The 14,936-nt window shown below is 36.5% G+C and overlaps 1 protein-coding gene across 1 annotated transcript in view; it reads right to left on the bottom strand.

Moving 5' to 3' along the window:
* Positions 1-562: 562 nt before the first annotated feature.
* The window catches only part of LOC105059574 (uncharacterized), a 50,545-nt gene continuing 36,171 nt past the window's right edge, over positions 563-14,936 (bottom strand). Inside the window, 5 exon segments of the mRNA XM_010942915.4 lie at positions 563-980; positions 4,866-4,920; positions 5,100-5,196; positions 5,302-6,046; positions 7,110-7,477. Of these exon segments, the coding sequence (XP_010941217.2) occupies positions 918-980; positions 4,866-4,920; positions 5,100-5,196; positions 5,302-6,046; positions 7,110-7,477 (1,328 nt within the window). The 3' untranslated portion in view covers positions 563-917.

The raw sequence follows: 14,936 nt of genomic DNA, 5'->3' as shown, positions 1-14,936 counted from the left end.
GAGTGTCATCAAGTGTTCCATGTGTCCTTAAGTATGCAAGCATCCAACACAATAAAAAGAATCCAAAATTTGGAGTGTCCGGGTAAAACTGTTTTAAAAAGCAAATGAAGTCATGTTAGAGATCGATGGAACAATCTTGGAGAACTGAATTGCTTTTAAAGGGAAATATTGCATATTACTTCCTTGCCAGGTCAACCATATGAACAAATTCTGAAAAATGAACTAACAAGTATGGTTTTGTTGATTGGGAACAAATATATGGTCGCCTTCACAATAGGTGTTATGGTGGGAATTTAGAAACGTGCACTTCACATAATAAAACAACAATAGCAAGTATCAAGAGTAAATGAGCCAAGACAATTGACTTTCCAGATAAAATTAAGCCTATGCAAAGGTTGGTCTGCTCATTAAACTTGTCAAAAATTGCTTCTGCACCTCAAGACAACATCATGAATAATAATCAGTGCATGCGACTGGCTGATGAATGACTAAATACAATGGGCTTAATATGAACTATAGCACATAATGAAATCCAAAAGAAGCAAGTTATAGACTTGAGAGATGAATACTGGACATTTTTTAAGAATGACATTTCTATATGAAAATGTCCACAAGCACCAAGAATTTCATATTACAATAGAGAAACAGCACTGTCAAAAATACCCGGAGAGGCGAAATATTGCACTCTTCACGGAGTCATGTGAGAAAAATATAGATCGCCAGCAAATCAAATGAGGACACATCATTATTCCCAGAAAAATAAAATAAAGAAAATCCTCACAACCTAAAAGACAGGACACTAATTGAATTGGACGCACATTCCACAGGAAAAAGGAGAAAAAGGTAAAAAAATGACATCAAAAGCATCATACTTCAGATTGAGGAGATAACAAGTTGGCAGTGAACTAGGCATGCCTTTATATCCATAAGTGTTCCCTGCGGTATTCACGCACAATGACTGGCACACTTGTGGGCGGGAGCTGCAACAACACAAATGTAACAAAGCATGCAACTTTGGTTAAAATTAAATGATGATGATAAAACTAAAAAGGTAAAACTCTCGGAAAGGCATGGCTAGTTAATAGTTTCCCCCATTCTTAGACCCTAAATGAACATACAGCAAACTTAATGAATGATAACTAAGAAAAAAAAACTGAGAAGGGTTAAATGGAGCATTATGTGAAGCAGGTATTTTCTATTTGCTGTACAATTCAAGTTAGCATTGATCAACCTGTAGCATTGCCACATTTAGTTGTCTACATTTCTATTCAGAGACATTGCACTACTCTCTTGAAAAAACATCAGGTTAAGACCCTAGACTGGGTCAGAAAGATCATCATTCACTTCACAAATTAATCCAATAGTGTGGCAAGAACTTGAAAACATGGTTAAGTACAATTAGAGAGGGTTCACCAAAAATTTCATGCATGCCAGAAGTGATCCACAATCCCCTGAAGCGATCTACAATCCATGATGTCAGATTGAAACATAGAAAAAGATGGGAAACACTCAGGAGATTGTAGAAAACATAAGATGGCAGAAATTACAGTAGAAATAAGATAAATGTATATGAAATAAATAAGAAAGAAATGAACCATCAAAAATTACCAGCCATAAATATGAAAATTCGGTCATATACATGCCTACACATAGTCAAGAGTGCAAAAAAGAACTATATTATGCTGCTTTATGTGCAGAAAGAAACACAATCAAGAAGAGATGTGCTTGGCAGGAATTGCTCCGGATCTACAAAGTTGTCGTACATACATGAAAGAAAGCAAGTTGGAATTTTCTCAGACCAATCCTTATCAAAGATTCAAATATCAATGTACAGGGGTTCACCAACAACTACAAGGGTGCCTAAACAACCGGCTAATACAATACACTCAATATCACAAGCCACATCCACCAAGTTTTTAAATACCAATACCTAGGCCCGTAACTTTTTACAGTACCGGTACTGAATGTACATACCGAAACTGGCAACTTCCACAAAACTGAAAAACTGTCAATGCCAACTGGTTCGGTTGGTACAATACAACAGTTGGTATAGTATCATCAATACCGACCAATACAGCAGGTACATATGGTACAGCTGTTTCATTGTCCCAGCACACATACCAATGCTGATTTCATGCCAAAATCGTACAATACTGGTCGTATTGTCCCATTTCAGCAGTGATTCAAACCAGGATATCCATAAGGGTACAGAATTATCCACTTTAGTACAGCCAGTATGCCCTTGCTAAAGCCCATTTTGGTCTCCAAATTTGTTGTTTGGCCTTTCTCCATATGCTCTATTATTTTAATGCTAATTTTTGCACAACATGGTAAGTGTATTAGTTTAAATATTGTAGTTAACCTATTCGATGTGTGCTGAAACTTTCTAATTGCTAATATAATACAAAGCTTCACATGACTTGCTATCAAAACTACACTAAAAAACTATGCGCATTAGCAACTGGAATGTAGCTAGCGCACTGGCAATCAAAGAATTAATATATGATATTGAAGATGGCAGTCCATTCAAAACTAGTAAGTACTAATTTGACAAATGAAAGAAAAAAATGCATTTAACAAAACAACAATTCATGCATTTAACATAGAAATGTAGTCCCTCAGAACAATTGAAGTATCAGTATGAATCCCTTACAGATACCTTAAGGTTCCATAATAACACATAGTACACCTATTGGTGCTGGTATAACAGAAGTGAGGTGCATACCATATGTTGGTGCAATGTCATACCTAGGGACCTGCCAATAATAATAACAATAATCCCCCAGAAAGGTTGAAGTATTAGTATCAATACCTTACCTATATGGTAGGGTACCGAAATAGCACATAAGTGCATCTACTGCTGCTCATACAACCAAAGTAAGGTGCATACTGTATGTTGGCATGGTGTCATAACAATGGATGCACCAATACCAATATCTTAGTACATTATTTACAATCGGTATATAAATATGCACCTTATTAGGTCCTTGCCTATCCTCACCTCAATGTCACATCATATGGGCTCGTACATGTCTAACGACCCATCACATGCATTAAATATATCTATGTGTAACACTCAAACACAAGTATGTACATTGAGAAATTGTTTGGTGTCATTTCAGGTGAGATGCTTTGAGTTTGCCAATGTTTAGGTAACATAAACTTTATAAGCCTTTAAGATTTGTAAAGCAACTTGTCGTTTAAATGTTGAAACTTGGAGCCAACTCTTTGGAATTTGAAGTAAAAATAAAAAATTGATTTTTTTTTGGTATTTTTATTGATCCCAAATAGAGGGATTGTGCTTTTAATTATTTGCAATATCTTAAGAGAATGTATATTTAAATCAAGATTTGCCGTCTCAATATCAGATCCCATCCTGATACCATCCTATTATAGTGTCGATATGTGGCTTGCTACGATACGATATTGTTGGTACGAAGCAGTACAACATATCAATACGGTATGGTACATCCTGTATCAGATGGTATAGGACGGTACGGCAAACCTTGATTTAAATGATATTCATGCACAGAACTTTGTATTTAGTTGTGTCAGTCTGTTAGTAGTTTGTCCGAAGATTCGCCATGCCGGAACCGACTGGCCGGTGGTACAATTCGGCACACCCAAGAACCGTTCCATACCGGGGCCTGAACCGACACGACAAAGCGGGGGAGCGGGAGAACCAAAGAGAGATAAAGAGAGAGGAATAGAGGGAGAGGGAGGGGTGGGGATGCCGACAATAGCTGTTGAAGGGCCACTGAGGCCCCCGAAGTGTGGGACCTTCCTCCCCACCCTCCATTGGGTTGAAAAAGGGTGGACCCTTCCTCTCCTTCCCCCTCTCTCTTTTCCTCTCTTTTCTTCTCCCTCCTCACTGATGTACCTTTTTGACTCCGAAACCATACCGGCGGGCCATCAGTACGGTTTGGCACGTCTCGAACCGACCAATTCGAGATGGCTCGGCAAAAGCTAGTTTGTCCATTTCCTAATTTTTCTCATCTTAGAATAATTGAAAACACCACAAAATAGGGGGTTTAGAGCTCTATGATTAGTATGGAGTGATAGCAGCAAGTTTGGCACCAGTTCGAGCCCGATCTAAGTGGTCCAGCCAAACCATGGTATGCTGGCCCTCGTGGGACATCGGCTAAAGCACATCCTTGTTTTGGTAGGCCTTGGGCATTAGAAAATCTAGAAGCTTAAGAAATTTAAGAATTTCCTTGATAAATGCCTCGCTAACACAAGCAACATGGACTTGAAGCATTACATCCAACAATTCTATATCAATAGACACGGAACATGTAACACATTTACTAAAGTGGGTGATGGTTACACTGAAACAAATACAACTACCATTTACTATAGACATCATAACTTTTAATGTGGTCAAGAAGTTCCATAAAGGAGCTTACATGGAAGCAAGATTATAAGTACCACAACCATGTGAAATTCTAAGCTAGAAAAATTAATAAATGAAATACAGCTCAGAGCAAGTCTAGAATGGTGTAATAACAGGAAATTGCACTTGTATAGCTTATCTATCTCAAATATCAGAGTTTACTTGTGAAATTTTACTCAAAATGAGAGATTTTATTCCTTGTGGTATCACTGAGGCAGAAACTTCTAACATGCTCTACCTTGAGAATGCATCTTATTCAAGCATAGTTATAAATGATGATTTGCTTTTGAAAAGCATGTCCAGTGAAACTTACTCAGCATATACTGGCGAGAGATTTTGATCAAATACAACCATTTGACAAAGAAAAAGAAGTTGAAACCAAACAGTGATTTTTTTTTTTTTAATTCATTTTGCCATAGCACATATAAATTTAGAGACTCGACCTGAAAACTTGAAGAGTCAACTTACTTACCATCCCATAATCTGTGATGATCATCGATACATAGTCAGAAGGGGTTGCATCATAACTGTTAACACCGCATATGAAATAAGTTTTTTGTTCAAGAAATATAAGAATAATATTGAACAGTATAAAATATGAATTAAGGATGCATCATAACTGTTAGCGCAGCATATGAAAACAAGTTTTTTTTTTTCAAGAAATATAAGAATAATATTGAACAGTATAAAATATAAAGGATCATACGTGAGATTTAGAAGTTGCAGATTCTCATTGTCAGCCCAGTTGTCAAGATGATTCAAATATTTCCGTCCAGGAACCATTGAAATGACATCTGGATCACCTGGAAGTACAATAGTACATCTATAAAATAGTATTCCAAATCACTATCACCAACAAGAAGCAAGCCAAGAAATCAAATAATACATATGAAGCATTATGGGCATACCAAGTTCATTAGAGCATATAGAATCAAGCTGCACCCTTTCATGAAATTTATATGCCTCGCAACATATTAGAACAGGAACCTGGAAGGCATGTGCAGCCATAGCTACACATGCCGTTCCAACTCTTGAGTAAACTGTTCCATTGGATAACACTGATGAAGCTCCTAGAAAAACTCGTGTGACTTCATGCATGATATACGAGATGGCATTTATATGTGTATATGTACAGTTAAGGCCTTTTGCCACCAATCTGCGGAGCAACGCCTGCCCTTCAAGATTTGGACGGGAATCAACGACCACCACACGGAAGTGCTTTCCAAGCTCATGAGCATATAAGAATATCATTTCAACAACAGAAGATGATCCATAAGTGAGAAGAACATCACCATCTCTAATCTTTGTAACAGCATGCCTAACTATAACCTTATCTGCGATTACAATTTTCTCATTTATGAAACGATCAATATCAGATTGAAGACTAGATTTTGCTTCCGATTCTGACAGTGTATGTGGTAATTTGGCAATCCTATTCTTCAAAAATCTAATGGCATTTCCCATGCTAATAGAAAGGGGCCTACACTCAATAAGAAATGACACATAACTACTGATTTTTGCAGTCAAATCTCGAACAAGAGCTTTTTCCGGGGGTGTAGTGTAGTCTCCAATTGCCTCCTTGAAAGCTAAAAGCATTGCAATGCAACGAGCATTGCCACCTGAGATATCCCCTGATAAATACTGAAGTCCAACCTGATGACATTTGCAAGCAAACAGTTAGATAAGATGATGTTAAATATTGTTGCTCAGAGCAGCATGCATATCGCTCTTGCATGCAAGAAACAAAGTATTTCATGTCATTAGGATATATATAACACCATGCATCAGAAACTAAAAATCATTATAGAAAAAGAATTTTAACCTAATTGAAGATATATACATCTATAATCATGGAAAGACACATACTAAAGAAGATGAGCATGAAGAAAAAAAGCATGATCAGTACATTTCAAGGAAAGCAAGACTTACAGCAACATAGCTTTTTGAAAATTTGTTACTCTTAGCATAATTGCTTGATAAGTACATAGATACCAAAATAACTTGCTAATGGCAGTAAGGCCCCTGCCCAATACTTGAGAAACCTAGCATAAGATGCACAGCAATATTTATTCCATGAGGCATTATATGCAGAACAGCTGTCACAATGATACAAATTAAAATGCCAATATTTAACTTATTTCAGAGAAACAAAATGCATTCTTTCAAAAACTTCTAATAGAGAAATTTGTTGTTCGTTTCAATGATAGGAGTAAACATTCAGTCCCTCTATCTCTTACACATTTTCAAATCTTTGCATACATGCATGCTTAGCCATGGGTATGCATTAGACAGCCCTTTTACAAGAGAATATTCAGCTGGAATTCCATTTGAAGATGTGAGAAGTCAAAAACTGATCATACCAAATCTATCTAAGTATATGTAACCCACAGCAATTCAAAAACTGACTTGTTCTGAGCTCTTACAGAAATGCAACTCACAACACCTTTTGTTTAAAAAAAAAAAAAAAAAAAAAAAAAAAAAAAATGAGAGATCAAAGAAAAACCTTGATAAATGGCAGCCAGTATATCAGGTCTTCAATGTTACATTCATCCAAACACCCCAAGAAACAAATTATAAGCTACCAAAGGTGCATTAAATCTGAGTGATGCAAGGCGTCTCTGCCAACGAGTTCAACAGATTTCCTGCTTGCATTGCTACAGTCTAAGAAATACCCAACTTTCTGAACGACAGATAAGTGATATGGCTGAATAATTACCTTGCAAACAGAAGGATGCATTGGATCAAGTTGAAAAAACTTTGACTCGAGATCTGGAAGCTGAGTTCCATGGATATACTGAGGCAAATGCCGGAATAATTCAACTCTGTTTCTTGCTTCAGATTGATTTACTACTGCACGTCTTTTAGCCTTTTCAACCCTATGTTTATCATCAAATTGCATACGAGGGTGAGGAACATCTTTCTTTCTGTCCTTTTCAGGAAGGCGGTCAACGACCTTCTTTTCAGATGTCGTAACTGGAGCTGTAACCTGAGGCCCATCTTTCTTTTGTGGAGAATGTTTAACTACCTTACCCTGTTTCAAAGCAGGAATTGCACCTCCAGAAGAAGCTGAAGGCTTGACTCCACCTATCATCATCAGCATTGAAAGACATGCAAAATACAATGAATTTTCCATAAGGAGATTTACGAGATGATGGTATAAATATTCAGATGAAAACCATGCATATAGATGCCAAAAAATTTTAAAGAAAAAAAGTGAATGCAGATGAAGAACTAAGCTGACATTAAGGGGCATTTTGGTTTTCAAGTCTCATCAAAATGTGTTTACACAAATATAAAATAAATGAATTTTACAAAAGTGCATGTTTGTTAGCTACCCCTAAAACATGTTTTGCAAAAACTTGTATGCCACTAAACCTGAAAAATGAATTTTCTGATTAATAACTCACCCCCCTTTATTTATCAAATTTCTTCAGCATAAAATCAGGTTTGTGATTATCTGTTTCAATAAGATTAATGGACATACAAACAGCCCCTTCGTTAGTGCCAAAGCTATATCACTTTGAACAAAACCCACCAAGAGTTCTTGAAATGTAATTGATATGAGGGTACAATAGCATATATGCTCATGGTAAGAGTTTCAGAAGCCCTGAATGTACAAAAAGAAGCAACACCATGAAATAGCGTTTGATATGTATTACTTTCCATTTTTTTGGAAACAGTATTACTTTCTGTTTCACGTTTTGAAAAAAAATAAAGATACGTTGATCAAGATGATCAAAGTTGTGAGAAAAGCTACTTCATGAAAAAACCCTCTCACTTAAGAAGGTCAATTATGAAGAAATAAAATTGATTCCCCCTTGTAAATGGTGGAAAACAGTTTATAAACACATTCCCCAGAAAAATATCTAAAAAGCATTTGTAAGCAACTATTTTTCTAGATTTTTTTTCAGATACTTGATCCAGCACTCCTCAGCTCATGTGGAAGATAGACATATGATGACCATAGAAAAGGTTTTCATATTGAAGATCCCAGTACTCTCATGCATCATTTATTATTTGAAAAATGAAAGAAAGAAAGCTTAATGCTTGTAGACATCAATTCTAAGTAACACAGGATTCTACGAGCTCTAGGAGTGTAAGTAAAATGCCCTATAGTCATGATATTCCATATCAGCCCGAACCGACTGATATATCCATACCAAACCATACCAGTGGAAAGCCAATCCGGTTCAGACCAGATTTTTCGAAAATGGCTAGAACCGCACCAAACCGGTCGGTTCGATATGGTTCAGGGCCAAACTGTCCGAAATCAGGCGGTATGCATTAGTTCAGTCGGTTCGATATGGTTCAAGACCGAACCGCCCGAAACCGGGCAGTATGCATCGGTTTGGCCTCGGGTCCGAACCAAGCCGTACCATATGGATCATGTGGGTGGATGGGTGGGGGCTATGGGGTAGGAAAATATGTGGCTCTGCCTTTCATGGGTGGGGGCTATGGGGCAGGGGAATCTGTGGCTCTACCTTGAAAGGCAGAGCCTCACGAGTCACAAAGAAGTTTTCTTCTCTGTGACTCCAATGACGAAGGTGTGTGAAAAAAACATCCCATTCTATGGCTCTACGATGATGATAAACCGTAACTCAGACATATTTCGATCGGAAGCAAGATAATCCACCATTCTCTAGTTAAATAATTTTTTCACCTTTTTTTGGCCCAAAAACGGCAACTAGAAAATTAAAAAAAAAATTATGCCAAAATTTATTATTTTGATATGATTTCATTATATATTGTAGATATTTCGATGATCTATACGATGATGCTAAAATCATTAATTTTCATTAATTATATATTTTTTAAAAATATATATATTTTTCGAAATAAAAATTTTAAAAAAATAAAATTCAAAAAAACCTATAAAATCAGAAATTGTTTAGCACGATTTAAGCTACTTTTAGTATAAATTTTATATCCGATTGTGAAGATTTTGATGCATGATGTGCATAGTAGCCTAGGCTTAATTTCGAATAAAATAAAAAAAATAAATAGCATCTAACGCATGTTAATGGCTTAGAAAAATATATATAGCATCCGTGACATGTTTCTACTTGGATCTAAACTCAAATATTTTTTTTAAATTTTAAAATTAAAAAATATTTTTTATTACTTAAATAATAAAAATATGTAATCAATTTAAAAAAATATATAAAATTAGTAATATATTTCACCTAATTCAGAAGTATTATTTGAAGCACATAACATATTTTTCTGAACTAATGAGATTTAAAATTATTATTAAAAATTTAAAAATATATATAAATAAAAATTATGAGAAATTAGAAATACAAAATATATTAATCAAATTTATCTTTTATGATGAAAAATTATAATACTTTTATATAATTATTAAACTAATGTGTTTTGTTAAACTTGCAATAAATAAAGACAGAGAGCGTGACATTGGTTGATAGCATAACGAGATATTTTCGACTCAACACCATTGAAGACGTAAATGGTACAGTACAGAATTCAAAGAAAAAAGATGACTTGGTCAAAGCAGCACTTGGCTAGTGGTTATTCCGATTTGACCATATGTCGAAAATATCCATAGGAGGTCCGACAGCTGATGAAGAAGTACTTCACTGATTCTAAAACAATGAAGAAAAAGGTAAAGCAGAAGAAGACGGAGTTGGACCATCGAGTCACAGAGCCATCTTTCCATCATTTCAGAGAGTTAGAGGCCTCCGCTCCAGATGATGAGAAGGCACAAATTGAGACTGCCATTCAGACGAGTCTGAATGATCAGTATCGGTAGGAGAAGATGGTCAGATGTAGAGAGCGATTTGGACCATCATTATATGAAGCGGGATCTGACTCTGCGAGCGCTGGAGAGAGTTCAAGTTCAAGAGAACCACCTCAGTCGGACAGCCTGTCAGTAAAGGCAGGCACAGTATTTCATCAATACTGGAGATTTTTGATAGTAGAAGATCCTTCAGAGACATTTCAGTAAGAGCCACTATCCATGATTTGGATCCACAGATTTTTTTCAGTAAAGATTCAAAGCAACAAAGGATTAACAATAGGTTAAAAAATGATAAGAAAGATATGTGGCAAGCTATTAGATCATAGTTTCATTTCAGTCATATTCCAGCGAATACAGCAGATAATGTTTACTATCAATCTGCCATTTCAGCCATATAGGCTGCCAGCCTAAATGTAGATCCCCCAGCACCTAGAGACATCTATGGTCAACTTTTTGACAGTAATAAGAAGGATTTGCAAAGATAGATTTCTTACAAAAATAAATGATCCATATATGGACTGACAGTGATATGTGATGGTCGGACCGATTCTATTAAACGGAGTATCATCAATTTTTTAATATATTATGATGAAAAAATATTTTTTCGTAAGTCAATTGATACTTCAAATAAGGTGTACGACACCGCATACATCCTTAAACTGACGAAGGTGATTGATTCAGTAGGAGAGCAAAATATCATGCAGATCATCACAAATAATAGACCATAATATAAAGTCGTCGAAGAGTTGCTCATGGAGTGACGATCCCATATTTATTGGACCTCATGTGCTGCACATTGCATTGACCTCATGTTGATAGATATTAAGAAGCTTCATAAGGTACAGCAGGTAGTGGACTCAACCCAGACTATTACTAGATTCATCTACAATCATACATAGATCCTGTCATTGATGTGAAAATATAGTGGAAAGAAGATCTTGAGATCAGATGTCACACGATTTGCTACAAACTACATAGCACTTGATAATCTTCTACCGAAGAAAGCAGCCTTACATCAGATGTTTGTTAGTGCCGAGTGGCAAGAGAACAGAAATACAAGGGCCGACACTGAGAAAAGTCATGGAAAGAACTTAGTGACGAGTCAATCATTCTGACAATAGACTGATAAGATAATGAAGGTTATCAAGCCATTATATGAGGTGCTTCGCATCGTGGACAGCGAAATATACCCCCAGATGAACTTCTATCATATGATAGAGATGACAAAGAAATAGAACAATGAGATAAATCCAAAACATATCCAAGAATACATCATTGAGCACCGCTAGAATTACCAAATGGATAGAGATTTATATCTAGCTGGTAAGCATGAATTCAAGAATCCTCTAAAAATTTTTCTTCTCTATACTTGCATAAATCTTTAATTATTTGTGAAATTTATTTACAGCTTACCACTGCTCTCCGTAATGTGATATATAAGATGGCACCCGATCCAGAAATCGCGTCTGTCCGCAAAAGGTATGTTAATTAAAGTGTAAGTATTTAACTTAATTTGGTCTATAATCAATAATATATTTATTAATTTAATAAATATATTTATCACAAATAAAATAATTTAAAAAGGGAACAGACAGTTTTTAAGTCTCATCGGCTATCGTAAGCAAAAAGACGAATCCAGAAAAATTACATATCAATAATGAGAAGACTTTATTGACATTACATGCCTACTAATATCATGAAATCTGATACATAATTTTACTTAATATTTTTGCCGCTGAATGGTGGATTCATTTTGGACAGTCCGTAGAAAAATTGAAAGATGTAGCTATCCGCATTCTTTTCCAAATGGTTCTCTAATGAGTGTGAGTGCAATTGATCGACTTTCACCTTTATCTATAGCAAACAAAGAAACTATCTGACACAGAAATGCCTCAATAATCTTTTATATGTTCACTATAATCTGAGGTTGAGACTAAAATACATCCAGAATGAAGTACAGCTGAAATAACATGGATCCAATGATAGATGATTATGCCATTAATGATGAGGATCCGATAATTGGATGGCTTGCAGGCCAGCAGCAAAAGCTGTAGCTTGATGAGCCGAGATCTCCTCCACAATCAGCTAGTGTGGTAGCTAAGGAGATCAGGATGGATCCAAGGCAATGGGCAAATACAAATATTTCATATAAGGTTTTAGTTGATCAGCTACAATGTGAAGGGCCACAGGGAAGTCATTCATCACATGACGCCATATCCGAGACATCCTCTCAGATATTTGAGCAAGAAATATTGAGATGAGATCAGTCATCTCAAATAGAAAGAAGACATCCATCTTCCTAGACACAACAAAGTCAGTCACAGAGGGGCACCAGGAGAGCTCAAAAAGACAAAAAGAAAAGATAGTTGCAGCATCCTCGAGAGTGCAGGAGTCAGCTGACTCAGATTCAGAGATTAATGAGTGATGATAGTAGTCGTGGATCTGATGATCAGAGAGGGACTAGAAAATACAAGATTATTGTTCATAAGATACAGCCGCAAGATGGTGTTTGATTCATTGGTGAGTCTCAGTTTACACATACCACACATGATAGAGATCACGATGCATAAGTTGATGGAACCCACGAGCATACGATTTCACATAACGTAGTTGTAGATGACCTTGCACGTGGAGTAGGATCAATGAATGCATCTAGATCATCCTCGCATTACGGATCATATCACCTACAGACAACTTATGATCCATATAGATATGGATATGATGCATCCAAGACATCTTCTAATGACTACTACCCTATACAATCAGAAGCATATTACCGATCGAATTTTGCTGCCGATGTATTTGGATAGACCCCTCCACAGACACACCATCATCCCGATAATATCTCTCAGAGCCAGAGTCTTGAGCGAAAGATCTGAGGTGTCTTACAATCCAAAAAGGATACTTTATGGGATGAATATTTAGGACTATAATGCTGCTTGATTAGAGGGATGGACTGATATTCCTTCAGAGTATGTGGATGATCCAGTAACTACGAGTGTTACAGACACTCAACGAGATATTAGAGCAGTAGAGATCTTGAGATTAGTATACTATTTTTTTAATTTTATATTCTCAATACATTTAATGCACTATTTTAGACTTCTTTTATTTTATTTGAAGATGATAGACCTATTATGTAACATAAATAAACATTAATTTGGATCCAAGATAGTTTAAAAATTAATAAAAAATAAATTGAAATCAAAAAGATTGAAAAAATTAAAAAAATTACGTGCCACTACAGAACCGATACGCCACACCGTACCAACACTTGATATGGTACAATACCCGATATCATACCATACCGATCAAGAACCAGTACCCCTGAAACCTTGCCTACAATGAACCACCTCCCCTCACCCCCCCGGCCCAAAAAAAAAAAAAGAGACAAACAACCTCCCTCGCATGTATCTTTGTGAAACATGAATAAGATTACAAACCAACCAAAGAAACTATAGTAAATATGGATTGAATTATAAATGATGATTATTATTTGGAGGACTTTCTCTACTTTCTAGAGAAAGACCAAGTATTCCCCCTTAGAGCTACTTGGCCCTCTGACTAGGGAACCAGTCCTCCTTCCCCCACCTCTCTCCACCCTATCTCTTGACCCTCCCCCTTATTCTTCCTCTTTTTTCCATGATGTGGAAGCCCTAATCCCCTTGATTTTTATGGCCGCACCAGCAAGGTAGTCAAAGGCGAAAGGCACCGTTAAGGCACTTGAGGGGTCTAGCGCCTTGAGGCAAGAGGCGCCAGAAAAGCGCTCGCCTGAGTGAAGATGCTAAAATTGAAGAAAAAGTAGAAAATATGATATACAAATAAATAACAGCTAGAGATAACTATTGTAACATTAATTACCATATAATAATAATTTAAGCATAAAATATATATATATAACGGTAAAATGCTTAATTAGTTCAAGCTAAAATATATGATAACAAGCTATAAACAGCTCTAAATTCATGAATGAAACAAAAAACATAACAAGCCCTAATATTCATCAATGAAGTCTCATAAATCAAATAGAAAACATAAACAGTCCTAAAGTAAAATCATATAAATGAAACAAAAAAGATAAACAGTCCTAAAGCCTAAAGTTCATCAATGGAATCATCAGATTCAGTACCATTTGCGAAGTAATCATCACTTTCTTCTTCTTCTCCTTTATTGGATTTATATCCTTCAACGTCTTCTTTTGTCTCATCTGAATCAGCCTTTATCTCTTCAAAACTAACTTTACCATACTAATTGACCACTTTACCCCTTGTTAGTAATAGAGCTGAGAAGTTAAATGGATGGTCTTTTAGATTTTTTACACTTTTCAGCTATTAAAAAAAATCGTAGAGCTCACTAAGGCGCCAAAGGCAAGCACCTCACCTCACTAAAAAAGGCCCTAAAAGGTGCCAAAGGCGTGCACCTGAGTGAAGGGGCATCACCTGAAGTATCAAGGGGCGATGACCCCTTTTGGCACCTCGCCTGAGCGCCTGAAGCGTGCCTTTTGGCGCCTTTGACATCACTACACACCAGTAGGGCAGGGTACAGTGACCATGTTAGTGTTGTGGCGCCGAGGTAAGCCAGCAATAATGTTGTGCAATCTAGGAAAGGCCATGGTGATAAGCTCAGGACAATGTGCAGAGACCACGATGCCCAGCGATAGTGAGCTCAGGCCGCAATCTACAAGTTGAGACCATGATGGTTGAGCATGCTGACAAGGCAAGGCATTGCATGGATACTGCGGTGGTGTTGTGACATCAAGGTGAAGCCATGGTGGCACTGAAGCGA

This window comes from Elaeis guineensis, chromosome 2, assembly GCF_000442705.2.
Source record: "Elaeis guineensis isolate ETL-2024a chromosome 2, EG11, whole genome shotgun sequence".
In the NCBI taxonomy this organism is placed as follows: domain Eukaryota; kingdom Viridiplantae; phylum Streptophyta; class Magnoliopsida; order Arecales; family Arecaceae; genus Elaeis; species Elaeis guineensis.
This window is presented reverse-complemented; position numbering and strand designations above follow the sequence as displayed.